Source organism: Aplysia californica, unplaced genomic scaffold (genome assembly GCF_000002075.1).
Source record: "Aplysia californica isolate F4 #8 unplaced genomic scaffold, AplCal3.0 scaffold00157, whole genome shotgun sequence".
Taxonomy (NCBI): domain Eukaryota; kingdom Metazoa; phylum Mollusca; class Gastropoda; order Aplysiida; family Aplysiidae; genus Aplysia; species Aplysia californica.
In genome coordinates, this window is record NW_004797427.1 from 941,441 (window position 1) to 964,579 (window position 23,139).

Consider the following 23,139-nt stretch of genomic DNA (forward strand, 5'->3'; position numbering starts at 1 on the left):
TGGGAACCTTGAAAGAAGTATTTCGTCAGTTTCAGTTCCATCAGAACATCCGCCTTTGTTTCATTAGCTCATTGAGGACGTGCATTTTGGTCAACCGGCAATGCGGACATATAGAAAAGAAGCATAACTTTGTTATTCACACAGATTTTTCTATTGTTTTCTTCATGTGAAACTTAAAAGGCAGGCAACAGAATGCATACTATATAATATGCAAGTTTCGTGTTTTGAGGGATTTGTGTATGATGGTCCTCAAAACATTACCTCTGGTCTGCTGATGATTGGACATGTGTGTCCGCTGTGTTCTCAGAGTTCAATAATTTATACATTTGTACTAAAAAGTAAACAAGCATTTGTCATTATTCTTGTGGAAGTACATTAGTCTATGTGCACTAACATTCAGGGTAAAGGGCTGTGTTGGTGGTGGTGGTTGTTGCCAGCAGAAGAATGATCGTGAAGGTTCGTTGAGTACAGGATTGCTGTGACATTACGTTACCTCAAAATTACAAAGTTTTATTTCACATTTTGGCTGTTTGGAGTTACTTTACTAAGACTTTGAGGTCAGAAACCAAATTTTCTATCTACTCATTCAAAATCGTAAGATTATTCGGAGTTGTTTTCAAGATATTCAAAGAATTACATTAGAAAATGCTTGACATGTTGTGAAACTCAAAAGATTTTTACGCCAAATTTCTCAAACCTAGGTATTGAGCAGACAGAATTTTGTAATTTTGAGGTAGTGACTAGTCTTTGATGCTATCTGGTGCTACAGTGTGTTAGTTGAGGAGAACATTGAGGTCGAATACATGTACATGGTCAGGGTTCGACGCTCATGATGGACTTTGTTAGAGTGGCAAAGCCCGTAGGTTTTTCTGAGTCCCAGCGTTGGGAGACACACGTGATGCTTTTGCTTTGTTTTCTTTGTCTTAAGCTGTTGCTTAACTCTCTTGTCTTTCATCCGAGGCCATAACGTAGAGTCAAACAAACGTTTTTGAGCTTTAGCCATGCCTCTGCTTTACATACCAGTGCAAGATTTTCATTCCCACGTTACAGTGGGTCTGATGTGTGAAGACATAAGAATGTATGTGTATTCACATCCACACTTAACACTATGACTGATATAATGTGAAGACAGAAGAGTGTAAATGTGTATCTAGATCTAGAAATGTGGCTGATTTGTGAAGAATGCTGTATATATCATGTCTGTCTACATGCAGTGATGTAGCTGTTGTGAAGACAGTGACTAGTGCGTGTGCACCCCCACATTACAGTGTGAAGAGAAGAGTGTTGTACATGTGTAAATATTGGCAGCTTCCCAACTGGGAGGTGATAGTATGAATGTTGTAAGTTAAGGAATGTTTGTAATTTTAAAAATAACGGTGATGAGTTGTGACATGTGATTGCATAATGAGTTAGATGAGTGATTTGGTTTGACAAAATTTCATTTTGTCTTTCTGATGAGTGCTGCTAGTTGTGAACGGATAAGAGATTTTGTATGGAAGCAGTGGAAGCTGTGTGTTTGTGAATCGAGGAGACCTGCATATTTTTCTATCATTTTGTCTTCCAGCTACGTTAAAAAAAATTCCAAAATATGTTATTTTGCTTTTAATTTTTAACTTTGATTTTGCCATTTTAATTTTTTTCTCGAGTTTAAAAAGTTCAGATCGTCATAATCTGCTGCTTTGAAACCAAGGGCATGGTTTTCTCTTTTTTTTTGTTTTGTTTGTGGTTCTCATTTTGCAAGAGTTCACAAAAATTTGAAGTAAATTGCAAGTGCATGTTGGAAAATCTGGGCTTGTCAATTGTCGAGATGTATCCAGTTTTCAGGACATTTTTTAAGGCAGATAAAGACCTATCCAGTAGACATGTTTCGAATAAATTTGGAATAATATTATGAATAAATATGACAAGATGGTATGAATGGTGCTGACTTGTAAATGTAATGTAAGTGTATGTCTGTTGGTTGAAAGTCTTTTGACAGTTTTTGCATTGTGGCTTCAGAACTGAATGAGACCTTGTGCATGAAGATAATTTTTGTTTGTGTCTGATAGGTACGCTTGTTTTGTTTTGCATTACCGAGTGTTCTAGTTTTTCTTGACAACATGCAAGCTTGTTTAGAATAATAATGTTCTGATTTCTATTGTGAAAATTATGTGCTGTTGATCTAACTTTTGCCAAGAGCTCAACATTTCGCATAATCAGAGAATGTATGGTTGTTGTTAAAGGCGAGATTTTGTATGCAAGCACATTTAGAAAAGAGGTTCAGAGTTCATCTTGAATGTCTGTCAAAAAGTGAAAGTAGTTGTTATACGAATTAGTTTTTATGATGAAGATAAGTACCGCACACAATTTAATACTAATGCCATGCGTCGTGAAAATTGGATACGCTACTCTAGAATTTGAGCGTCATTCTCTTTTGTGACATTCAGAAAGGAAGTTACATTATCTTCCATCTATTTTCTGAGCAATGTCAAGCACTTTTGTATTTTTTTTTTCTGTCTTCTATTTTAGGTTGTGTATTTTTGTGCAGCTGTCTACTTTATAAACCATTCAGTAAAAAATGCAATACTCACTGTCCCTAGTCAAAACCAAAGTTTTTTGAAAAGTCATGTCCTTTTTCTGTTCTTGTTGAGTCATAATGAGGCTTTAGGTAACGGGAGTGCACTGGGGTGGTCTATATACCCTATTTCGAAACAGAATTATGATGGCTTTTCCCATTTAATTATTTAATTTAAAAAACTTTAATTTTTGTAGATGAATTTTGCTGTTTTAAGAATTTTGGAATACATTGCTGAATTAGGACCTCCTGTGCTATAGCTTAGGGCATTTCTATTTTGTGCGTCTTGGATTTTTATTCTTGGACTCATGTTATGTGTGATTGGCTTTTCATATTTGTGAATTTTTTGAGTTTTTTTCCTGCAAAACGAATCATAGTAAGTTTTCTGTTTGAAGTTTGTGTGTTGCATTGGCCAACAGGGAAATAGCCTGTTAAACTAAAGGCTGTTGGAATCCCTCTCTGATAGTTCAATCTTGTGAATATGTGTAAGAACAGATCTTTGTCAGATTATCTGTGAAAAATTCAAAAAAAGGGTTTATTGACCTTAATCTTTTCACAACTAGTTTTCGACACAGTTTAATAGTTTCAAGGGACGACACCCCGCCCCCCAGATTAAATATGATACCTATCATTAATTGTGTTGGCGTTTCCAGTTCTGTGGTATTCATAAATAGGGGCCAGCAATTGTAGAGGAGAAAAGTGGTAGTCTTATCAGTCTTAAGCCAGTGAATGTCTTGGGCAGTGTCACATTTTAAAAAATGCATGGATGAAAATGGAAAGTGGTCATTTGTATAGGTGATTGTCTTTGACAGGTTAGAACAGGTTGGACAGTTGTTGGACTGTAGTATACTGTATTATTAACAGTATCAATAAGGGAGGGAATCAGTGGATCAGCTGGGCCATGGTTACTTTCTGTTTAGACATGAAACGGGGGTTTGTTGTGATATTGATTCAGGGCCAGTAGATCTTGTGTCTGTCTTGTCTTGCACTTGTTGCATGTTCATAAAAGTGATTCTTGTAGCCCCATCATGTTGAATGGTGGTTTGCATGTTGTCAAATGCAGGAATTAATATCTCTGAGCCGATGTGAAGAATGAAATTGCCTGAGGCTTTACTATTGTTTCCTGAACAGACCTCATTTCTGTTATGAACTTTGCTGTGAGGTTTCCTTTGCAATGCATAAATGAAAATATTTGAAAATAAAAATCTTTGAAATTTTAATGCTTTGTAATTTGCTTATTTCGTTTTTAAAGTGTCTGGTTATTTGTATCGTACAAATGTTTTTCCTCATTTTGTATTCTTAGTACTAATAGGTTTGTTTCATGTACTGTGCTAAAAAAGTCGCATGTTTGACTTGGCTAAGCACTTTCTCAGAACAAAAAATAACATTGACAATAGTGTTTTGACGGACAATTTTATTTTTTTAAATACAGATATTTTCACGCCACCATCTACTCAGTTTAATTCATTAAAGGAGGAGGGCTTGGACCATCTCTGTCAGGGTCAGCCTGAGTTGAGAGTGATAACAATATATCGTACAATACATGCACAACACCCCAGCGGATAGACAGATACTTGATTAAAATTCCCCCCCATTCAAGTCTCTTGCGTGCGACGCCGAAGCACCTTTACCAAAACGCTACACCACAGAAACTGGTTGTGATGATATGTATTAGCTAAGTGGATCCTGTGTGACAGTACAATACACTGTACATGTGTACACGCTACAACTGGTCGCTCTTATGGACAAGCGGGCTACTAACCCAGATTTTGGAGGTTTCCAGAACTCTTGACCCGCGCCAAAAGTGGGCATTGCCCTACCTATAGAAGAAGTATGGTTTCATTAGTGTTTTATAGTAGTAGAGGTTTTACGGCGCTCGCAACTGCCTAAGGTCATATGAGCGCCAGGAGCTTTGAGGTGTTACACGAGAGTAAAGTAAAGTTGTTCCCGCATCCGATCGGGACATTGAGAATTGCCTTGCTGTTAGTGAGACAACTTCCTGGGCTTTCGGCATATTGTGGTAGGGTGGCCAGTTGCTTTCCACGCCGCCTTTACTTCCCCAACACGAAGTCAGGTACCCATTACTGCTTTGTGGGCAGGAGGGGGCGGAAATAATGCGTGTCCGAACCGAGGCTCAAACCCGGACTTTCCGCTTCGGAGACGAGCGCATTAACCACTCCGCCACTGCACCCTCTGCAAGAGAGTAAAGAACATAAAAAAGGTGGGGAGATAAGAACGACAGATGTTTGATAGGAAAGAAGAAGCAAACCACACCAGAGCATATCATTGGTGTATATATTTGTTTGATTATAAGAACATGCTCCTTGTCTTTTAATAGAAACTGAACAAGGGTCCAAACACTTTACCTTCGATTTTCTCAAAACGGCATTTTTCAGGATAGCCTCCTTGTGTTAAAAAGCGACCAACTACAATACTTCTGATGACAAACATCTCCAGCAAAAAAAGGAGAGGTTTTCCTTCAGTATGACATCAGCGTTCATACATTTTCTATTTCCTGCTCAAATATCCCAGCCAACATGATACTTTGATTTGCATAATCATACATTTCTTAAACTATCCTATTTATCTAGATTTGCTTCTTATAAGTTGACATTTGTGAGGCAGCGTGGTGGAATCAGGCTCTCGTCAAAATAATCAAAGTGGAGAAACTTGCTTTTTTCTGCAGGTTTGTGAATTTTTATTTTTATCAATTTTTTTTTTTTTGGGGGGGGGGGGGGCTCAACACCTTTCATGCCCATTAAAAAACTCATTTCTGTGTGGATTTTTCTGAAAAACGCTGATTAAATGTTCAGTAAATGTAAATTTTCAGTTGCCACGGACTCTTAAGCTAAGGAAATAACTAATCTTTGGCGGCCATTTTCTCACTAATTTTACCTCTGAAAACAGGTGACCCCCACATCCTTCATTCGCAAATATCTCGACTTGTATTCTCAAGTTGTTGTTGTTGTTGTTGTTATCGATCCAGCAACAGCTGGGCTCTCGCCCTTCTGTCCAATGCCATGTAGTGATAAGTGCAGGTCTGCTGCAGTTGCTGTAATGTTCCATAGAGTGTGTTGTCAATGTTAGGTCTCGGAGGGAGAAGGGTGGCTCTGATGTCATTTAGGGCTGTACAGTGGAACAGGTGATGATCCACAGTCTCATATGCATAGTCACACAAGGGACACATTAGGGGAAGTTCCGGGTTTATTCTGTTCAAGTGGAAGTTGAGATGTATATGTTCTGTTCGTAGGCGGAAGATCGTGGTCTGTTTCTTTCTCTGAAGGCGGTTGATATTGTCATTCCTTTTTGTTGTGGTCATATGTTTGAAAACTGCTCTGCCTGTCTTTCCCAGGGCCCATCTGTTCATCCAATCTTGTTTGTTGTTGCTTTTGATGATTTGTTTTGCAGTGTTGTATGAAGTTGGAATGTTGGGTTGTTCCTGTCTAGATCCCCGTTTGGCGAGTGTGTCTGCTCTGTCATTTCCAGCTATGTCTGAGTGTCCGGGGACCCACTGCACTACTAGGTTGATGCCACAGAATGTTATCAGATGATGGGATCCAAACAGTATATGGGTCAAATCTTGGTTTAGGTGATGGTCATTTTCTATGGCTTGTAATACTGATAGTGAGTCAGAGAAAATCACAATATTCTGTGCTTTTCCAGGATGAGTGTCAAAAACTGCGGAGATGGTACAGTGCTGTTTCAATTGCCATCATTTCTGCATCGTAGTTGCTGCATTTCTCTCCACAGGCTGCAGAGATCTCATTGGAACTTCCATCTGGGTACTGTATTAGTATTCCATATCCGGCTTTGGTTGTGCCTTTGAATGCTGAGCCGTCCGTATAGACGTGTATCCAGTCATCTGAATAGCTGTCGATTGTTTGATGTGATGCAAGCATCAGCATCACTGCGTCTGAAGATTTTGTGCTCTTGTCTTTGAGAGATGTTGTAATGATTGGCTTTTTTAAAGAAAGGTGGGGAGGGATGTTTTGGTCGACTCTTTTGGTTTCTTTTCTATTTTGTGGTAGATGGTGGCTCTCCATTAGTTCTGTGATGTGATGCATGATTGACTTTTGTTGAATTCGTTTCTTTGGTTTCCATGTTTCTACTAATTTCCTGTTTGGGTGGTTGGGGCACATTCTTTTAGTTCTTTCATGTAGCTCCAAAACTGCTTTATCTCTGCGGATTCCCAGGGGTTCAACATTTGCAAGGATTTCGCACGCGGCGGTAGGTGTGGATCTCATGCCGCCATTCATAAAACGAAGGGCATTGTTTTGGACCTTGTCAAGGGTGTTGCAAGTAGTTGTACTGCACATAGTGAGTAGGCTATTGCTGTATTCCAGGGAAGATCGGACATAACCCAGGTATAGAGCTCTCAAAGTTTGTTTGTCTGACCCCCATGAACTGCTTGCGAGTTTCTTTAAAAGTTGGAGTCTTTTTTTTGCCTTGTTCCTTATGTTCTCCACTTGGCTTTTCATGGTTAGCTTATGGTCAAGTTTGACTCCTAGGTAAGTTGGATGTTCTTCTTTGGGGAGACTTTCATTTCCTATCTTTAGTTTGAGATTTTCTTTGGCTGCTTTATGGCTCTTCGTGAAGATGGTGTATACTGTTTTCGTTCAGTTTATTTTAAGTTTCCATTTCTGACAGTAATTATGGAGCCTCTTGAGGTCTTCATTTAATTTCCCTGCTACTACTATCGTGCTGTGATGTGTCTGCCAGAGAGCAAAATCATCGGCATAAAGAGTCTTTTCTGATTTCAGCACGTTCGTTACATCATTAAAGAAGATCAGGAACAAAGTGCAACTCAGACAGGAACCTTGAGGTAGGCCTTCCTCGAGTACTTATCTAGACGAGTGGGCATTGTTTACCTTGGTTTCAATGTTTCGATCCGACAGGAAGAACTTGATCCATTTGTAAAGTTTGCCATGTATCCCGAGGTCCATCAATTTCATGAGTAGGCCTTTTCTCCACACTGTCGTACGCCTGTTGGAGATCTACAAAGATGGCGACAGTGTGTTTACTCTCCTGAAATCCATCCTGAATGTTTTGACTCAGTTTAAAAAGTTGATCTTCTGTGTTGCTGCCTTTTCTGAAGCCTGCTTGGTGTATTCTCAAGATAAATGGATATTTTTTTCATCAAAATAAAGACAATTAAACAAGCTTTAAGATGATACTAATAACTTTACATGCCCCAAAATTGACGAGAGCCTGATTCCACCACGCTGCCTCACATTTGATTTTGAACCTAGGGGCTCTTTCAATCAGATGGCATTATGGTCCGCCAATGTCCCAACAATCACTGGATTATGCAGGTGGTAGGAGGGAGCCACTGACTTGACTGATATTTTCTTTCCTTTCCCTCTGTTGTTTCAATCGGTCTTCCTTCTTCACCTTGAACTATATGACTTATTGTGTCAGTGTGCTTCTCTTTACTTTGCCCCCACCAGGGCAGTGCTACTGACTGAAGTTGTCTTGAGGCCATTCCCAAAGGGGGGATATTAACATGCTCTTAAAGCACAGTAGAATTGTAAATGGAGTGATCTATCAATGTCATGCTCATACTGTGTCAAAATATCATTGTGGGGGGGGGGGAACTGCTGCTTTTTCTATCCTTGTCCTTACTATAGTCATTTTCTTCTTCATGTACTTCTTTAGTATGTTTGTCACACTCTTGTGAACTGCTATTTCCGGGGTGCCTTGATAGTCGAAGCAGACTTTGTGCTGTTGAGGCTAGAGAGGTGACCAGAGTTAGACTGATTCCCGGTTTGGACTTCTCTGTTGACATCCATCCCTTGGCGCTCATATGACCTTGTACAGTGGAACTCGGATTCAACGAGCTCAGATTCAACAAGATGAGATAGATTCCCTGTTTTTTTCCTTCTTTAAAATCAATAAAAATAACCCAAATTCAACGACTTCGGTCATTTTTCTCCCACAACGAACTTTATCTATTCCCGGAAACCACCCTTTGCACCTGCATCGTGAACCATTATTCACTTAACCGATTGCATGCGACCAATCAGCGGTCTTCTTTAATACCAACATGCGTTGTTGGCACGTGCACATGTCTACTCTGGCGTGTGTCGGGGTCGGATGAGCGGCCTGCACACGTGTGGCTGTGTGTGCATATCGGGGAGGGGGGGGGGCACAAGCAGTCCGGGCGTTGAACACGCAGAAATACAAACGCGTCAGTCTTTTTTTAACCCTCGGCAACTGATCATTATTACAATGATAAGCTAGTCTTTGACCATAGATCTACATATTGAATTGTGCGCTCGTCTATGGAATCAAAAGTAGCTGTATGCTAGGCTCTATACAGGAACACAAAATTTGGGTAAACAATCGAGGTGCATTTGAACGAATCGGTCTTTTTTTCTACACAGCTCATAACATGCAGGCATTTCAGGCACTACTTGTGACTTCTCTTTATACATTACTTCCTCAGTGCCTGTAATTATCTACACAAAACCTCGTGTTTGCTATAACGAAGACTCGGATTCAACGAGATTTTAGGTCAAGCCCGGCGACCTCGTTGAATCCGAGTTCCACTGTATAGTTGCGAACGCCGTAAAACCTTACTAAAACTAAATTTCTCTTTACTTAAACTTGGATTTTATGGACATGAACAAAATCCTGCTTCATAACTAGAAACCTGAAAAAAAAAATGTTTTTGGCGATTGTGTAAACATTAACACCACGATGGAATTTCACTCAGTAGAATGTAATGCAGTTGCATTTCCTTGGTGGGCATCGGTTATCTCTACCTGTGTGACTGGACTGGTGAAAAAATAAAACTTCCACCATCAGTCATTGATTGTGCCAAGTGCTAGCGCTAGAGCAGCAGACACACACAATATTGTATTACACAAGTTCAATGATCACACTGGGCCAAGATGCAGCTGTATAGTCCAAAATAATTAAGCATTCTGGACCTACTGAAGCAGGAATTCGTTTTGAGATACAATTTCCAAAGTTTGAACTTTTAGTTTCTTTTACTTTTGCCATTTGAATGAAGATCGGTATAAATGGGGCATCAACCAACGAACACAAAACTGAATCTAAAGACCTATACATCCTTATTTCATACATAACATCATGCATCAACTTCTGTAAAGATGGAAACACAAACAGGGACTTAAAAAAGTCAGTTTATTCAATGAGAACTTGAGGTGGACATGTCAATTAAGTGCTGCCAACTGACACTGATTTGCTTTGAACCTTTCTTACCAATTTAATGTGTGACATGAACAAGATGGAAATTTAATTGTATATATATATACATCGTATAACAATCATCAACAAAACCAAACATACTGTAACAGTAACAGACTTTACAGAGCTTTCAATAAAACTATAGGGCAATCTCAGCAGAAAAAAAAGCAGATTACGACAGTGTCAAAACCAAAATGAAAGTGTCCAGTCGTCACTTGTGAGGATCTCTGACCTCTGATACATTTGTACGTGACAAATTTTGCAACACCAAAATGTAGGGTCACATCAATGTGCAAATCTGCCGGTGCTTCATTTTTCACTCAAGGCATACCTCTAATCAGCCTTGGCTGCAGTAAGAATGTATAGCATTCCTCACCCCTAAACGCAATTAACATAGCCATGTTATGTAAATAGCAAATGAAGAGCAAAAACATTCCACTGAAAAGTGCCCTACTACCAGTGAAGAGAGTTAAATTCCTCACAGAGATTTTTTACAAGACAAGACCACTTGAAACTCCCCATGTACCTGCTACAGATTTCTGTTAATTTCTTTAACTTTAGATACAGAACAAAAGTCTAAGGTACCTTGTTAATTTCTGGGCTGGTGAATTATATCCAACACATTCACATTACAATCCAGTCTGAAGGTAGTTTTGTCATCTCTTCAGTTGGACAATAACTCAAATTTTAACCTCTGACAAAGCCAATAAGTCATGTACTCTTTCGCTTCAAATAAAACATTCCAGGAAAGCAAAGTTGACCACTTTAAAAACAATGTTGTGTTTCTTATTCTCTCACTTTCAGCATGTCACAAATCAGCGTTTTCAAAACAACTCAAGCATAACTCTCCTTATCCACTCTCAGACAACCTGGCATAAAATACAGCTCTCCATACACACACATCATTCTCTCTTTGACTCACACACACACACATCTTTCTCTTTCACTCACACACACATCTATTACCCTCACAAACACAACTCTCTGTCTCTCTCACATGCAAAAACACCCGTCTCTCTGTATCTCTCTCACCTACTCACACACACATTCATGCATTCTCTTCTCCCTCTCACAAATGCACATTCACATACTCCTCTTTTCCTTTCTCTCTCACACACACACAAGCCGTCACACACCCGCCATATCTTTTGCCTCCATTTCCTCCTCCTGTAAGCCATCCGAGACATATCTCTGCAGCAGTTCCATTTTCTTCCGCATGAGTAATGCTGCTTCGATCTGTAATGACAAAGTAAAAACGAAATTATGAGCAAATTTTGCTCGAGTGAAGCACATAAACAGATACAGGTACAGTGTCATCATTATCATTGAAAACATCAGCATCATTAACACCACAATCATATGCAGCAGCAGGAGCAATAGCAGAAGCAGTACCAACAAGATTTTCACATTTTCTTCATTATCATTAATGTCTATAATAACACTATCCATCCACATCCTTCTTAAGAGTTTGTTTGAGTGAAAAGAATACATCAGCAGAATCTGTCCATTTAGTGCAGGGGTAACACAGTCAGGAAAAATAAAAACAACAGAGGATAAAGAAAAAAAAACCTACCAGTGGCGCCCTCCAGTCACCCGCATGTTGAAAGCAACATTGTTTTAACTATCAAGTGGGCCGCACAAGCACTGAAACTTACCTCCTTCTGTGAGGGGACTGGAACGTGGGCGATAAAACGTTGGTTGTCTAAGTCCAAATCTGATGTTGATTCTGTCGGTTCCATCTCTACTTCCTGCACCTCTAAATCATCCTCTGCCAGCTGAAATAAAATAAAAAACATGTTCAGGTCAATCTTTGTGAGAAAAACATCAGAGGTATCTGAAAGAATTGTTTGTTTAGTTAAAGAGAACAAAATCAATAGAGTAATGGTCTTTAAGTGAAAGGAAAAAACAGGATGGACACAGAAATAACAGAGAGAAATATAAGTAAAAGAAGCCAGTAGGGCCCACCCAACCACCCACTGTCTGTACGAACAGTGTGGAAAGACCAAAAATCATCTCTTGTAAAGGTTGCCATGCAACAAAACAAATAATTTTTTAGGCGACATGATGAAATCAGGCGCTCATCAAAATAATGAAATCAAAGATATAGATATTTTTCTGTCGCTTTGTAGTTTTCATCAATTTTTTTCTCTCTCGGATGAACATCTTTTATGTCCATTTAAAAACGCATTTCTGTGTGGATTTTACTGAAAAAAAGTTGATTAAAGGCACCAAAAAAAAAAAAGTTATTTTCATGGCTGTTGAATTCACCAAACTTTGGCAGCCATTTTCTTGCAATTAAAACAGGCGAGCATGACCGCCGAAGTTAAGGATTTGTCCATTTCAAAATATAAAAGTACTAGTTCATACACAAAGATCAAATTGAAATGTATGCAAAACTCTTCCAATTTCAGCATTTGATATAAGCACAAACAGTAATCAAAAAGATCTGCTCAGATAAAGTCATAATTTAGATCCCTGATAATGTGGTCAAGTAAATGCAATTTTGCCCATTCTTATGACTTGTAAACAGTACATGGTTGGTACTGACAGGCAGGGTTGAACAAAAATAGTCTTAATAGGGGGAATAAAACATTTACACTTACAATTTTGTGCACATAGTGTTTTTATCCATTACAATTTCTTCTAAAACAAGTGTGGTTGAGACACTCAGCATTCTGCACCATACATTACAGTGAACCCTTGATGAAAAAAGAGCTTACCTCTGCAGCTGTGAAAAGTTCTTCCTCTTTCCCTGTGGCTTCCTCTTCTGTCATTTCTCCACTCTTCACTTTGTTCTGCTTTTCTTTCCATTCTCTCACTTTACTAGAGATTGCTGGGAATCAATTCATAGCAAAACAAGATTATTCAAAGCCATTATGTAACAATTGTTTGAAATATTGATGTGTGCATGGCATTGCTGACACTTGTGCATTGTGAAAGATAATTACGAATTAGATTGTATGTATAGAAAGATACATATGAGATATAAACATACAATTTCAAGGCAAGCAGCGACATAATATACCAAATTTAAAAACTCTACCATTTCATCATCCTCTTCACATAGGAAAAAAAATCTCTTCCAATATCCAGCTATCTTCCCCTGCAACTCAACATATCCTTTCATTTACATGACAAATAGACAGATCTCTAGGATATTAGTCAGTGACCTTGAAATTTTAAAAAATGCCACATATCACCAAATGTCAATACTGGACAGATCTTATTTTGTCCCGTAACAGTTCAAATATACATATGAACTGTCCTCAAAAGCTCAGCAGGGCTGAAGTGCCTTCTTTCCTCTACCCCTGATAAACAACATGAAAACAAAGTTGGTTGGGGGTTTTTTCCAATTAAGTAGTGAACATGTATACTTGTTCAGGTGTTAGTGTTTGATTTGAAATGAACATCGCCACTAATTTCTCTCTGAGACAGACATTGACAATCATGGTCTCCACCAATTTCTCTGCTCAGAAGTTCTAAAAAAACACTATATTACCCAGGTCTTTTCCCATCAACCATCTGTTCAAGACCCATCTGATCAAGTTCTCTAAGTAAGTGCAAGCAACAATTTACAAGAAAGTCTGAGTGGTACATACAACAAACTATTCAAAACAAGATCAAAGAAACAGTTGTTTGTACCTTTCCTCTCTGCCTCAAGTTCTTGAGGGACAATAATTCCATCATCTTCGTCTCTGTAGCCGTAGTAATCAGCATCGATGTCTTTCATCAACTCTGCTCGCGTTTTTCGAGGCGGTGGAGGGGCTGTGAAAAACAAAGAAAAGAATTAAAAATAGGAAAAACAAAAAAACAGGGGCAGCAAAATACACAATTTATTTCAAAAGACATATATATACAGTCAAACCAGACCCAGAAGATCACCCTTTGTTGAGAAGAAAAGTGGTCAACTTAGTCAGGTGGCCTTCTTGTGAGTGTCAATATAATCCTTTAAAAAAAAATCAAGAGGGGGAAGAAGGAAGTGGTTGTTTCTACAGGTCTCGGACAGATGGTCGTTAGAGCAGGTTTGCCTGTATATCCCCAAGCTGATCTATTGATGAAAGATTCAACAAGGACTGTTTGACAAGCTGCCAGTGTCCCCATTCACTATCACAGTAAGGAACTAAAAGTCCTCTTAGGAGAGTGCTCTTGATACAAGAGATCAAGTATTAATGTAAGACATCATATATGACATCTGGGTTTGCCTTATATTTTCAAAATTAAATCATTCACATGGCATACATGATCATTCTAACAAATAGAAAATTATGATGAGAGCAAAGAAAGTCAATTCATAAAAATCATCACTTCATACTTTCATGTTTACCATGACATCATTTAAACAACTCACGTTCTTGCTCAAACAATTCTCTCACACCAGGTAAATCTTTTGCAGCACCAAAGTACCTGAAAGAAAAAAAATCTTTTAAAGTCAAACCACATTTCCGACATCAGAACATCTTAAATCCATACCTCTCGGAGTCCTATACCCAACAATTATAACAATTTCGAGACAATACTATAATACAAACCAGGATATTAAAACTTAGCGGTACATTTCCCTCATTCTTAGTCTTCTTTGTGATTCATGTATATTAAAACGACAAAAGCTTTTCACCCAATTTTCACCAGATACCCAGAAGAAATGCATGCTGCATATCCAGTTGTTTCAGGCCGAAGGGCTAGAACTTATATATATGTAAAGTAAAAACAGAAAAGTAAAGTGAGTATCCAGTTGTAAAACCCATCTGGCACCAAGGGATCTCAGCAAATTTAGTCAGAATTGAAAAGCATGGCTTGTCTGTGTGACAGAACTGAACCTTTTGAAACTTTGGTGGAAATCCCATTTGTAAATCAAAGCAAGGTAACATTCCAGTCATATTAATTATTTCAACGTTATTATTTCCAAGACTTACTCAAAGGAATAGAATCTCTTCTCCTATACGTCTCTCGTGGGAGGGCTAAAATGGTATTTTGAAATCAACAGGCTGGTCGAGGGAGTAATTGTGGGGTTGTGTGAGCCATTGCAAGAACACAAAACTTAAAAAAAAATATTCCTGAAAAACCCCCCCACCCCCTTTTCAGCAGTAATCCAAATCCCTCTGATCATAATCGTATCGTAACCATTTACTTAAGTACACAATCGTTGAGATTATTACACCATGGAACCTAGAATCAAAATTAGAATTATAGACAAGCAAGTGAAAACCCTGCACTCACTTGTAGCCTTTGTTTCCTGGAACTTCTTTGCCATCACTGTCTAACATTTTAGGACCTGTTTTCTATAAAGGGAAATTTTTTTTTAGAAAAATCAAACAAAACCTAATTGGTTCAGTAAGGAAAAAAGAAATCTGTTAAAGTAGAGAGAAAGGAGCATTCACACATTGTTCTCTTTGGAGAAGCGAGTCAGCAAACAAATCTTATTGTTAGCCTCCTGCTCCACAAAATGTTTCTAGAATTTGTTGCCTTGCTTAGAAGGTAGAGAGGAGACAAGAATGGAGAGGCAAAAGATACAAAGCATTTCCAAAATGAACACACACATCATAGATGATTCTAAACTTATTTTTACAAATCTTAACATCAGATAAAATTGAACTCATATTTGATCTCTGAAGAACTAAAGGAAGCCTTTGCGGTTGTGGAAAAAGTTATAACTTAAGTAGTTTGGCCAGCATTGCACATCACACATCATGTTCCACTTGTACAAACAAAAATTTAATAGAGACCAAAGTTTTATTAATCATTTTTCAGAGTAGACAATGCACACCACAGAGACCTCTGAAAAAGACAAAGATTTCTTTTCAACTGAAACATCACCAAGAGAGCTGTTTAAGGACTGTTATGTGTAGTCAACAATGCCAACTACACCTATTTAATTACACCACAAGAATTAAAGGCAAAAAAGAAAAGCAAAAATTGCACAGAGAAGAGCTATCCACTTACCCTGTAATCTGGCCCTCCAAGTTCCAGAATCCTGTCCTCCCAATGGCCCTTTTCTCGAAGCAGTTTGTTGATTTCATCGTTAAGATCACGAAGCTTGAATTCACCAAGACCAGCTGTAGGAATCAAAACAATTGGCAAGTATTGATATGTAAAAGAACTTGTCAACATTTCAACATCAGTTTCCTTAGAGATGACATGAAAAAATCATTAAAATGTCATCACTGTTTGCATAAATTTGGATCAATTCAAATGCACAAAACTACCACTGTCAGGTCCTATTTCTTTTTCTTTCCTCTGATGTCTGTGTCTATAAGTTTTATATAACAAGCATAGTAAGGAGTCTTGAAATCCGCAATCAAATTTGAGAAAAAAGTTTCCTTTCCATGGATACGCCGCCATATTGGATTTTATTGACATGTCTTACGTAATGAATACCGCACTTATCACACATGGAAATTAATTGTTTTTTTGCATGCGTGTTCACAAACATTAAATTTAAAAATTTGTCTGTTGTTTTTTTCCTAAATGAATTAGAAAATTTTTAATGAATTTTTTCCTGAGGTAGCATTCAAGTTTGCGAAAAATCCGTGAAAATCCACTCCAGACACCACCAACAAAAATCTATATACCATATATCAAAAATTCAACAGACAAATTTTTAGCATTACCTCTTCTCTTCATTCTGTGAAAATTTCATGAAGATTGGATGAAAAATGGTGGAGTTATTCAAAAAAGTATACACAAAAGTAGCATTTTGAGAAAACGGCCGATAAAGAAAAATAAAATACTGACTTTATGAGGAAATGGCGGTTACAAACATGCCCGGTATGGGAAAAAATACGATTTTTGGGGGTTCTTATGCCATGAAATAGTTGTAGGAGAGGCTGAGGAAGCTAAAAATGCCTGCAACTCAAATTCCATGATTTTTAGCCAAATTTTGATTTTAATTAATGGACAGTACCTTTGCCCTTTTGAATGAGCATTTTTTATCATGTGAAAGAATGTTGCTGTCAAAAAGTGCGCACACAATGAATTTGTATGGTGTTAGTATGAATGCGTTTTAAATCTCCTATGTATGCCTTCGGCCCATGCTGAGGGGAAAGGCGGGATACAAATGCTCTTACTATTATTATTATTATTATATTTATGATGATACAAATTCCCTTCGAAATGGCAGATAAAACAACACAAATGAAAGCTTCCTTCCATCTACTACCCTAAACCTTCACAGCTCCTCCAGCAACAGACCAAACAATTTAATCTGAATCCCAACATCAAATACATAAAAAACAGTACGACTTCACAATTTCATCTCTTATAACATTTACATTTCACTCTTTGAAGGTATTGTCACTATGGTTTGTGATCAAAAAGACACATTCAATAATTCATATCTCAGAAAGGAAATTAAGCAAAAAGAAAATGCTACTTCACACAAAGAAATACAGAAACAGTATTGTACCATTTTGAATTTGTGCCACCTTCCTGGAGATTTCACCAATGATTTGTCTCCTCCACTTTTCTGCCTCGTGAAGATTATCACAATCAGATGCCAAATATGGTCGTCGGTCCTAAAAACGATAAAACATAGAAGCATTGTAAACATTACAGCAGTAGAGAAAAGAAAATTGTACATGTGCTTGTAGCATGTAGATTTCCCTGACCTCTAGTCCCTGCCAACCCCTCTCCCTTAGCTCCAACGTATGGCATCTCAAACAAAAACCTAGAAAAATTTATAACAGCCCTCAGTTCAAACTGGGTTCATAGGCAAATTTTCTCTTATTAGACAAGATGGGTCCTTTGGCATAGAGATAAAGGGTCCTTTGGCATAGAGATGAAGATTGCATTACATAGTAGAAGCGGGTTCTTGGGTGAACCGAGCTCTTATGTGGCGTTTTCTTTGTTAGAGACTACTTTATTATTTATTTTTTTTTTACTAATGAGGGCAGTGGAATATTTACAAAATACAATCTGATGATTAAGTTCAAACAAAAGAAAAGACTCCCTCACATCTAATTTACCTTCTATTAATTTGTTTGTAAACATATTTTTTAAAAAGCCATTACCTTCTCTTTGATCTCACCAACTTGAGAAGCTCTCCATCGAGCCAATGTAGTCCTGTTAAAGAGAAAATATTGAGCATCTATAAGTATAAAAGTATGCACACTTTCTGTAGGTACATTTATGTTTTACAAAAATTCCATTACAATCTGTGCCTTTTCTTTTAGAAACAGTAGTTAAAGTAATAAAAAGAAGAAAGTAAAAAAAAACCCAGTCTTTTCAGGATTCCTATACTAAATAATATTTGGGGGGGGGGGGGGGGGGGGGGTAAAATCATACAGAAAACCTAAAATCCTATTTCATCTCTAACACTTGCAATCATAAAGAAAATCATTTGATTTTAAATTTGATGCATGTGTGTCATAAAGAAGAGAGGTTACAACTAAGGAACTGAACTGAAAATTAATTTTTCTCAAAGTATTACGTAAACATTTATAATTTAAAGCAGATATAGATATACAATGTACTTACATGGCTTTTTCACTGTTACGAGCCTGAAAACAAATGAAAATGAGAAAAGTTTACATCTTTCCATGGCTTTCCAACTTAACACCTTAAAAGAAAAACATTAATTCTCATTATTTTCACATATTTGACCGCCTGAGCAAATAATAGATTTTAAAAATGTAGGGATAGCAGTCAGTATTGAGAGAAAACTGACACTCTTCTCTCTCCGAAGAGACCAGACAGCACTCAGGTGCTCCAGATTTGATGTGGCAGCTTGCGGGTCAAACCAATTCAAAACTAAAGAACTACAATCCATGGACCCCAACTGAAGCTAGGAAGACCATTGACTGAGGTATGGGTAGGTTGAAACTATTCAGGGTAAAATTTTACTTTCACACCCGTTCACAGAATAGATATGCACTGCTTTAGAGGGCTAAACAGCTATTTTTTTTTCTGCAGAACACAAGATATGACCATATAAAAACAAACGTTAATCAATAGTTTTCAAGGAAATCTCAACCCTAATTACAAAACATCAAATTATGGTGAAATACAGTGGGGGGGCATGCCCCCTAGAAACCTCCCAGTTTGTTAAAATTAAGTGAAATATATGTGAGACAGCATGGCGAAATCAGGTGTTCGTCCAAAATAATGTAACAATGAAGAAACTGACATTTTTCTGCTAGTTTAGTCATTTTTATCAATTTTTTGTTTTTTGGCGTAACACCAATTTTGTCCAATTAAGAACACATAATTTTGCGGGTGGATTATACTGAAAAACGTTGATTAAAGGCATAAAAAATGTAAGTGTCCAGTTTCCACGGACTAACAAGCTATGGAAATAACACAAACTTTGGCGGCCATTTTCTCGCTAGTTGCTAATTCTACCATTGAAACCAGGCGATCCCACATTTTTCAGTCTCAAATATCTTGACTTCTATTGAAGATAGATGGGTATTTTTTTTCAGCGATAGCAAGACAATTGAACAGGCTTTAAGATGATACCAATAACTCCACATGCCCAAAAACTAACGAGCGCCTGATTTCACCACGTCTTAACACACATTTTAACTTGGCAATTCAGTCTCATAAAGTGATAATTTGCATAAATATATACAATAAAAATTTGAGTAAAAAGATAGCAACAAACAAAAAAGAGCTACAGAATGTAAACGTGAGACCTGTGTGAAAGTAAAAAAACACCCTATTCAGTACTGTCGAGGTAAAGGAGGATATTATATTCTTGCCAAATGAAATGCCTGTCACTTTTACCCAAATCATGTAGTACCGAGTGCCCATTGGCATGATCGGTTCGGTTTCAACGGTTCGGTAGGTGGAGCTAGCCAGATTGAGGGCAAAAAGGGACCATAGTGCCGATGGTGACCCTAAAAAACAAACGGACACTGGGTATTTATGAATTCTCATTAGATAAAGACATACACATCAAATGCGAACCTTTTAGAAAAACTATCTTACTCTGCCTAAAAATCTTTCTCTTTAAAATATATTTAAAATGTATCTTTTCCAACCCCTCTCGCCTCACCCCAGCAACACTTCCCCCCCCAATGATTCTTGAAAGTTTTATATATTATACTGAGAGAAGAACACAATACTCTTCGGCTTCCATCCTCTTCTCGTGTGCAGACCCAGCAACGCTCAACAAGGTGGGAAGAGGGGTTGGAGGGGGGTTTTAAATAAAGAGTAAAAGGGAAAAGGGTAGGGGGTGAAGTGAGAAAGATCATTCAGGGCGCCGTGAACGTATCCTGCAAACTACATTCACTCGGCTGTGAACTGTGAACGTAATCACTGCGTTTTTTTAACAGCAGACCCTCAATTAAAAGCCCTAACAAAGCTAACACTAACTACTAACTAACAGTAACAGTGCTCAAGTAGTAGACAGTCTCAAACTGATAACTAACGAAATAGCTATTCCGACTCATGGCTATTGGGACTCAAACTTCAATTCATAAGGCATGCTGGAATTGATGTTTTTCATTATAATAGCGATTTCAGCAGGACTTATCTATTGGTTGATGATTATTCCAACGGACTGTTCTGCTGTCATTTTAATATTGTTTTAAAATTTAATTTGCATTCTATTTGTCCCCAAGAAACGAACATTTTAATGAGATTACTAACATTTTGCTGATACCCCTGCTTCAGACTGTAGAAGGATTTTTGCTTGTCCAACACATGTATGGTTTTATCCTGATTTTATTTGAACAGCATGTAGCCTAAAGTATGCTGTTGGAAAAACTTTTCCATTAGACTACTGTTATTTTGAATGACTGACTTTTGTTCCCTTTGGAAGGGTTTAACTTTTCTCTTCTTCAGTTGTAACTGGACTTCCAATAATTGATCAATGATTTTCTCTTTCTCGTCAAATAAAGTGGGTTTAGACTATCCTACACCTAAAGTTACTTTATATTCCTTTGTTGTTCCGAAACTTTGATTTTCGATATTTTTAACAGCTTTGTGTAGTATTTCAGATTTTGCAGCTATTATTCACTTTTGATGTCTTAAAGTTATACTTTTCTTAACCCCTTCACTGCTACGTACAACAATCTGGGTCCTGTTTGGGGATACTTGTTTTGACCCCACCGACGATTACTTCTGGTTCTAAACGATTACTTTTTGATGCGAGTGCTAATAATACTAATACTAATATGGAGAGATAGCCTATCAAACCTAATGGCAAAACATCAAATTATGGTCAAATTCAGGGGACAAAATCACCCCTCCATGCTTTTGCTAGGTTAGGGGGGCAACCTGAAGCCCCCCCTTGCCTTGCTAAAAAAACAAGTGAAATTTTACTGCTCATTTTGTAGGCTAGACTAGATCTACTGACAAAACATCGATACCGAATATTTAAATCAGTATCGACCAGTAGGCCTACTCTCCGTGGATGATGCCAAGTCAAAGTCAAAATAGACGGGACCCAGATTCTTAAGTTGTACCTTTGAAGGCTAAATTCATATCCGTTAGCCTCCACCAATGAGACTGCCCGTAGCGATATATCGCACTCTCGGCTTGGGGGAAGAGGTGTTGGCTGTCGATTTTGTGCGATGTGATTTTTTAAAAAATTACAGAAAACTCAACACTCAACAAAATCAAATTAAACATGTGAAAAGACAAATGGTGATGGAAGTAATGATGATGCTGTAGTGGTGGTGGAAAGACCCTACTAAGTTGTCGTTTTCCATGAACTTAGACACTGCTATATTGGGTAGATCTACTGAGAGTGCAATCAGGGTTAGGCCTCTATAGGTCGGTGAGTATCACTCACTGACGTGCTCAGTAAACCAAATTTCTTTTTAAAAAATTCACTTCATCATCATAGTTTATCGACAGAATGCGCAGTAAGTATATAATATTTAAAGGATCGACAAAAAGCGCTGCGCGATCCGCTGATCAACAGAATGCGCAACAATCGATGGATTGTCGTGCGTTTCCTCGATCAACCAAATGCATTGCGCGGTCGATGGATCGCGCAAATTAACAGATCACGTCCAACAACTACATCTAAGTATAGCCAACCGCATGGCACGAAAACTGCCGTAAAGACGCTGGAGGATTAGATCTAGATCTACCCCCCCCCCTCCTGCATTCTTCATCACTAAATATACATTAAAAAACAAACTTCAAAGCAGCTCTACAAATTATAATTTATGACTCTGTTGGTCAGTCAGGAGAAGGAAAAGAAAAAAAAAAAAGTCAGGGACCGGAATCGAACCGCTCCTAAAATCATTGCATGACTTCAAACACATTACACAGACGCGCTGTCTATTTGGCCATCAGAACTTCCGAGAGCGTGGTGTAAATTAAGGGTTATAACATAGACACTTCCATCTTTGGTGCCATGCGGTAGGCTATATTTAGATGTAGTCACCTGATCGGAGGGGAATCCTGGTCTGACGTCCAACAAGATGGGCGCCGTACCTAAAAATAGTTTGCGTCTTTCTACGTTTAATCGCATGTTGAGAATAGAGGTGGCCATTGCCAATAGCAATATCCAATAGCAGGTGAGCTGCCAATGAAATGAAGCCATGGGGAAACGTTTTTCATGATTATGACGGGGATCTAGATATCTAGACTCTAGTCTATATCTAGATCTATATCTAGAATCTACACCAGAGTAGATCTACCAGTCCCCAGTCAGGAAAAGTTCCGAAAAGATAGCAGCAGTGAAATTGAGTGAGTGAAGTGATAGCGGGCGGTTGTAGACTTAAGTGAGGAAGGAGTAGGCCTACAGAACACCTTCCGTTTATTCAAAAGGTATGTTGCCCTTACCATGATTTATTACAAGTCCAATAAGATCAATGAACAAAAAGGTGTATATTATTTCAAACAACGGAGGATATAGACTGCAGAAGTCTTGTCTCCACTCAAATTCGTCGCGAGTTCGTGTTGAAAGATACTGTTATTTCCGGTTTCGATCTTATATTCCGGTTCTTCTTTTATGGGACGAATAAAAAACACTGATTAGTTTTGCAATCGCGAAATAATTTGTGGCTTCTTCAATGAAAAGGTGCCCCTCTTCGTGGGAAGACGTCGATGTTGTTGTTTAAAATAAGTTTTGGGGGTTAGGGGGGGGGGTGGTGGGGGGGGGGGGAGGGTTCTTCTTTTTTATCTGTTCAAAGGATGTGCAGTTCAGGGGCCGTTACCTCCTAAAGCGGTGAACGGATGAGCTTGTGCATTTTTAGAATTTTAGATAGGCCTTTGCATTCAATTTTTTGATGGTAATGCTGCATTATTGTAGCCCCCCCCCCCCCCCCCCCCCCCAAATCAAACCACACATACTCAAATAGAGCAAAAGAAGAATACAAAGCACAATTTTTTTTTTAGTCAAACAAAAGGTGGCGGTTATAAAGCCTAAAAAATGTATCGAAAAAGGTGGGGGAGGGGGTAGAAAAAGAAGGGTCGAA

General features: G+C 38.2%; 1 protein-coding gene across 1 annotated transcript; it reads right to left on the reverse strand.

The window, feature by feature from the left end:
- Positions 1 to 10,831: 10,831 nt before the first annotated feature.
- LOC101854324 (pre-mRNA-splicing factor ISY1 homolog) lies at positions 10,832 to 22,638 on the reverse strand. Its single transcript, XM_005097561.3, has 11 exons — positions 22,505 to 22,638; positions 18,239 to 18,261; positions 17,773 to 17,824; positions 17,169 to 17,277; positions 15,707 to 15,819; positions 14,984 to 15,045; positions 14,115 to 14,170; positions 13,409 to 13,531; positions 12,487 to 12,599; positions 11,422 to 11,541; positions 10,832 to 11,002 (listed from the first exon to the last, which is right to left on the reverse strand). The coding sequence occupies exons 1-11, from the start codon at positions 22,505 to 22,507 to the stop codon at positions 10,895 to 10,897; spliced, it is 882 nt and encodes a 293-aa protein (XP_005097618.1). The 5' UTR covers positions 22,508 to 22,638; the 3' UTR covers positions 10,832 to 10,894.
- Positions 22,639 to 23,139: the final 501 nt, after the last annotated feature.

Bases quoted from the DNA above. Each gene is read 5' to 3' on its own strand.
- LOC101854324 (XM_005097561.3), bottom strand. The intron at 15,046-15,706 runs GTAAGTGGATAG...TTCCCTTTATAG, and splicing joins TTGGAGGGCCAGATTACAGG to AAAACAGGTCCTAAAATGTT. The intron at 14,171-14,983 runs GTGAGTGCAGGG...TTTTTCTTTCAG, and splicing joins CCAGGAAACAAAGGCTACAA to GTACTTTGGTGCTGCAAAAG.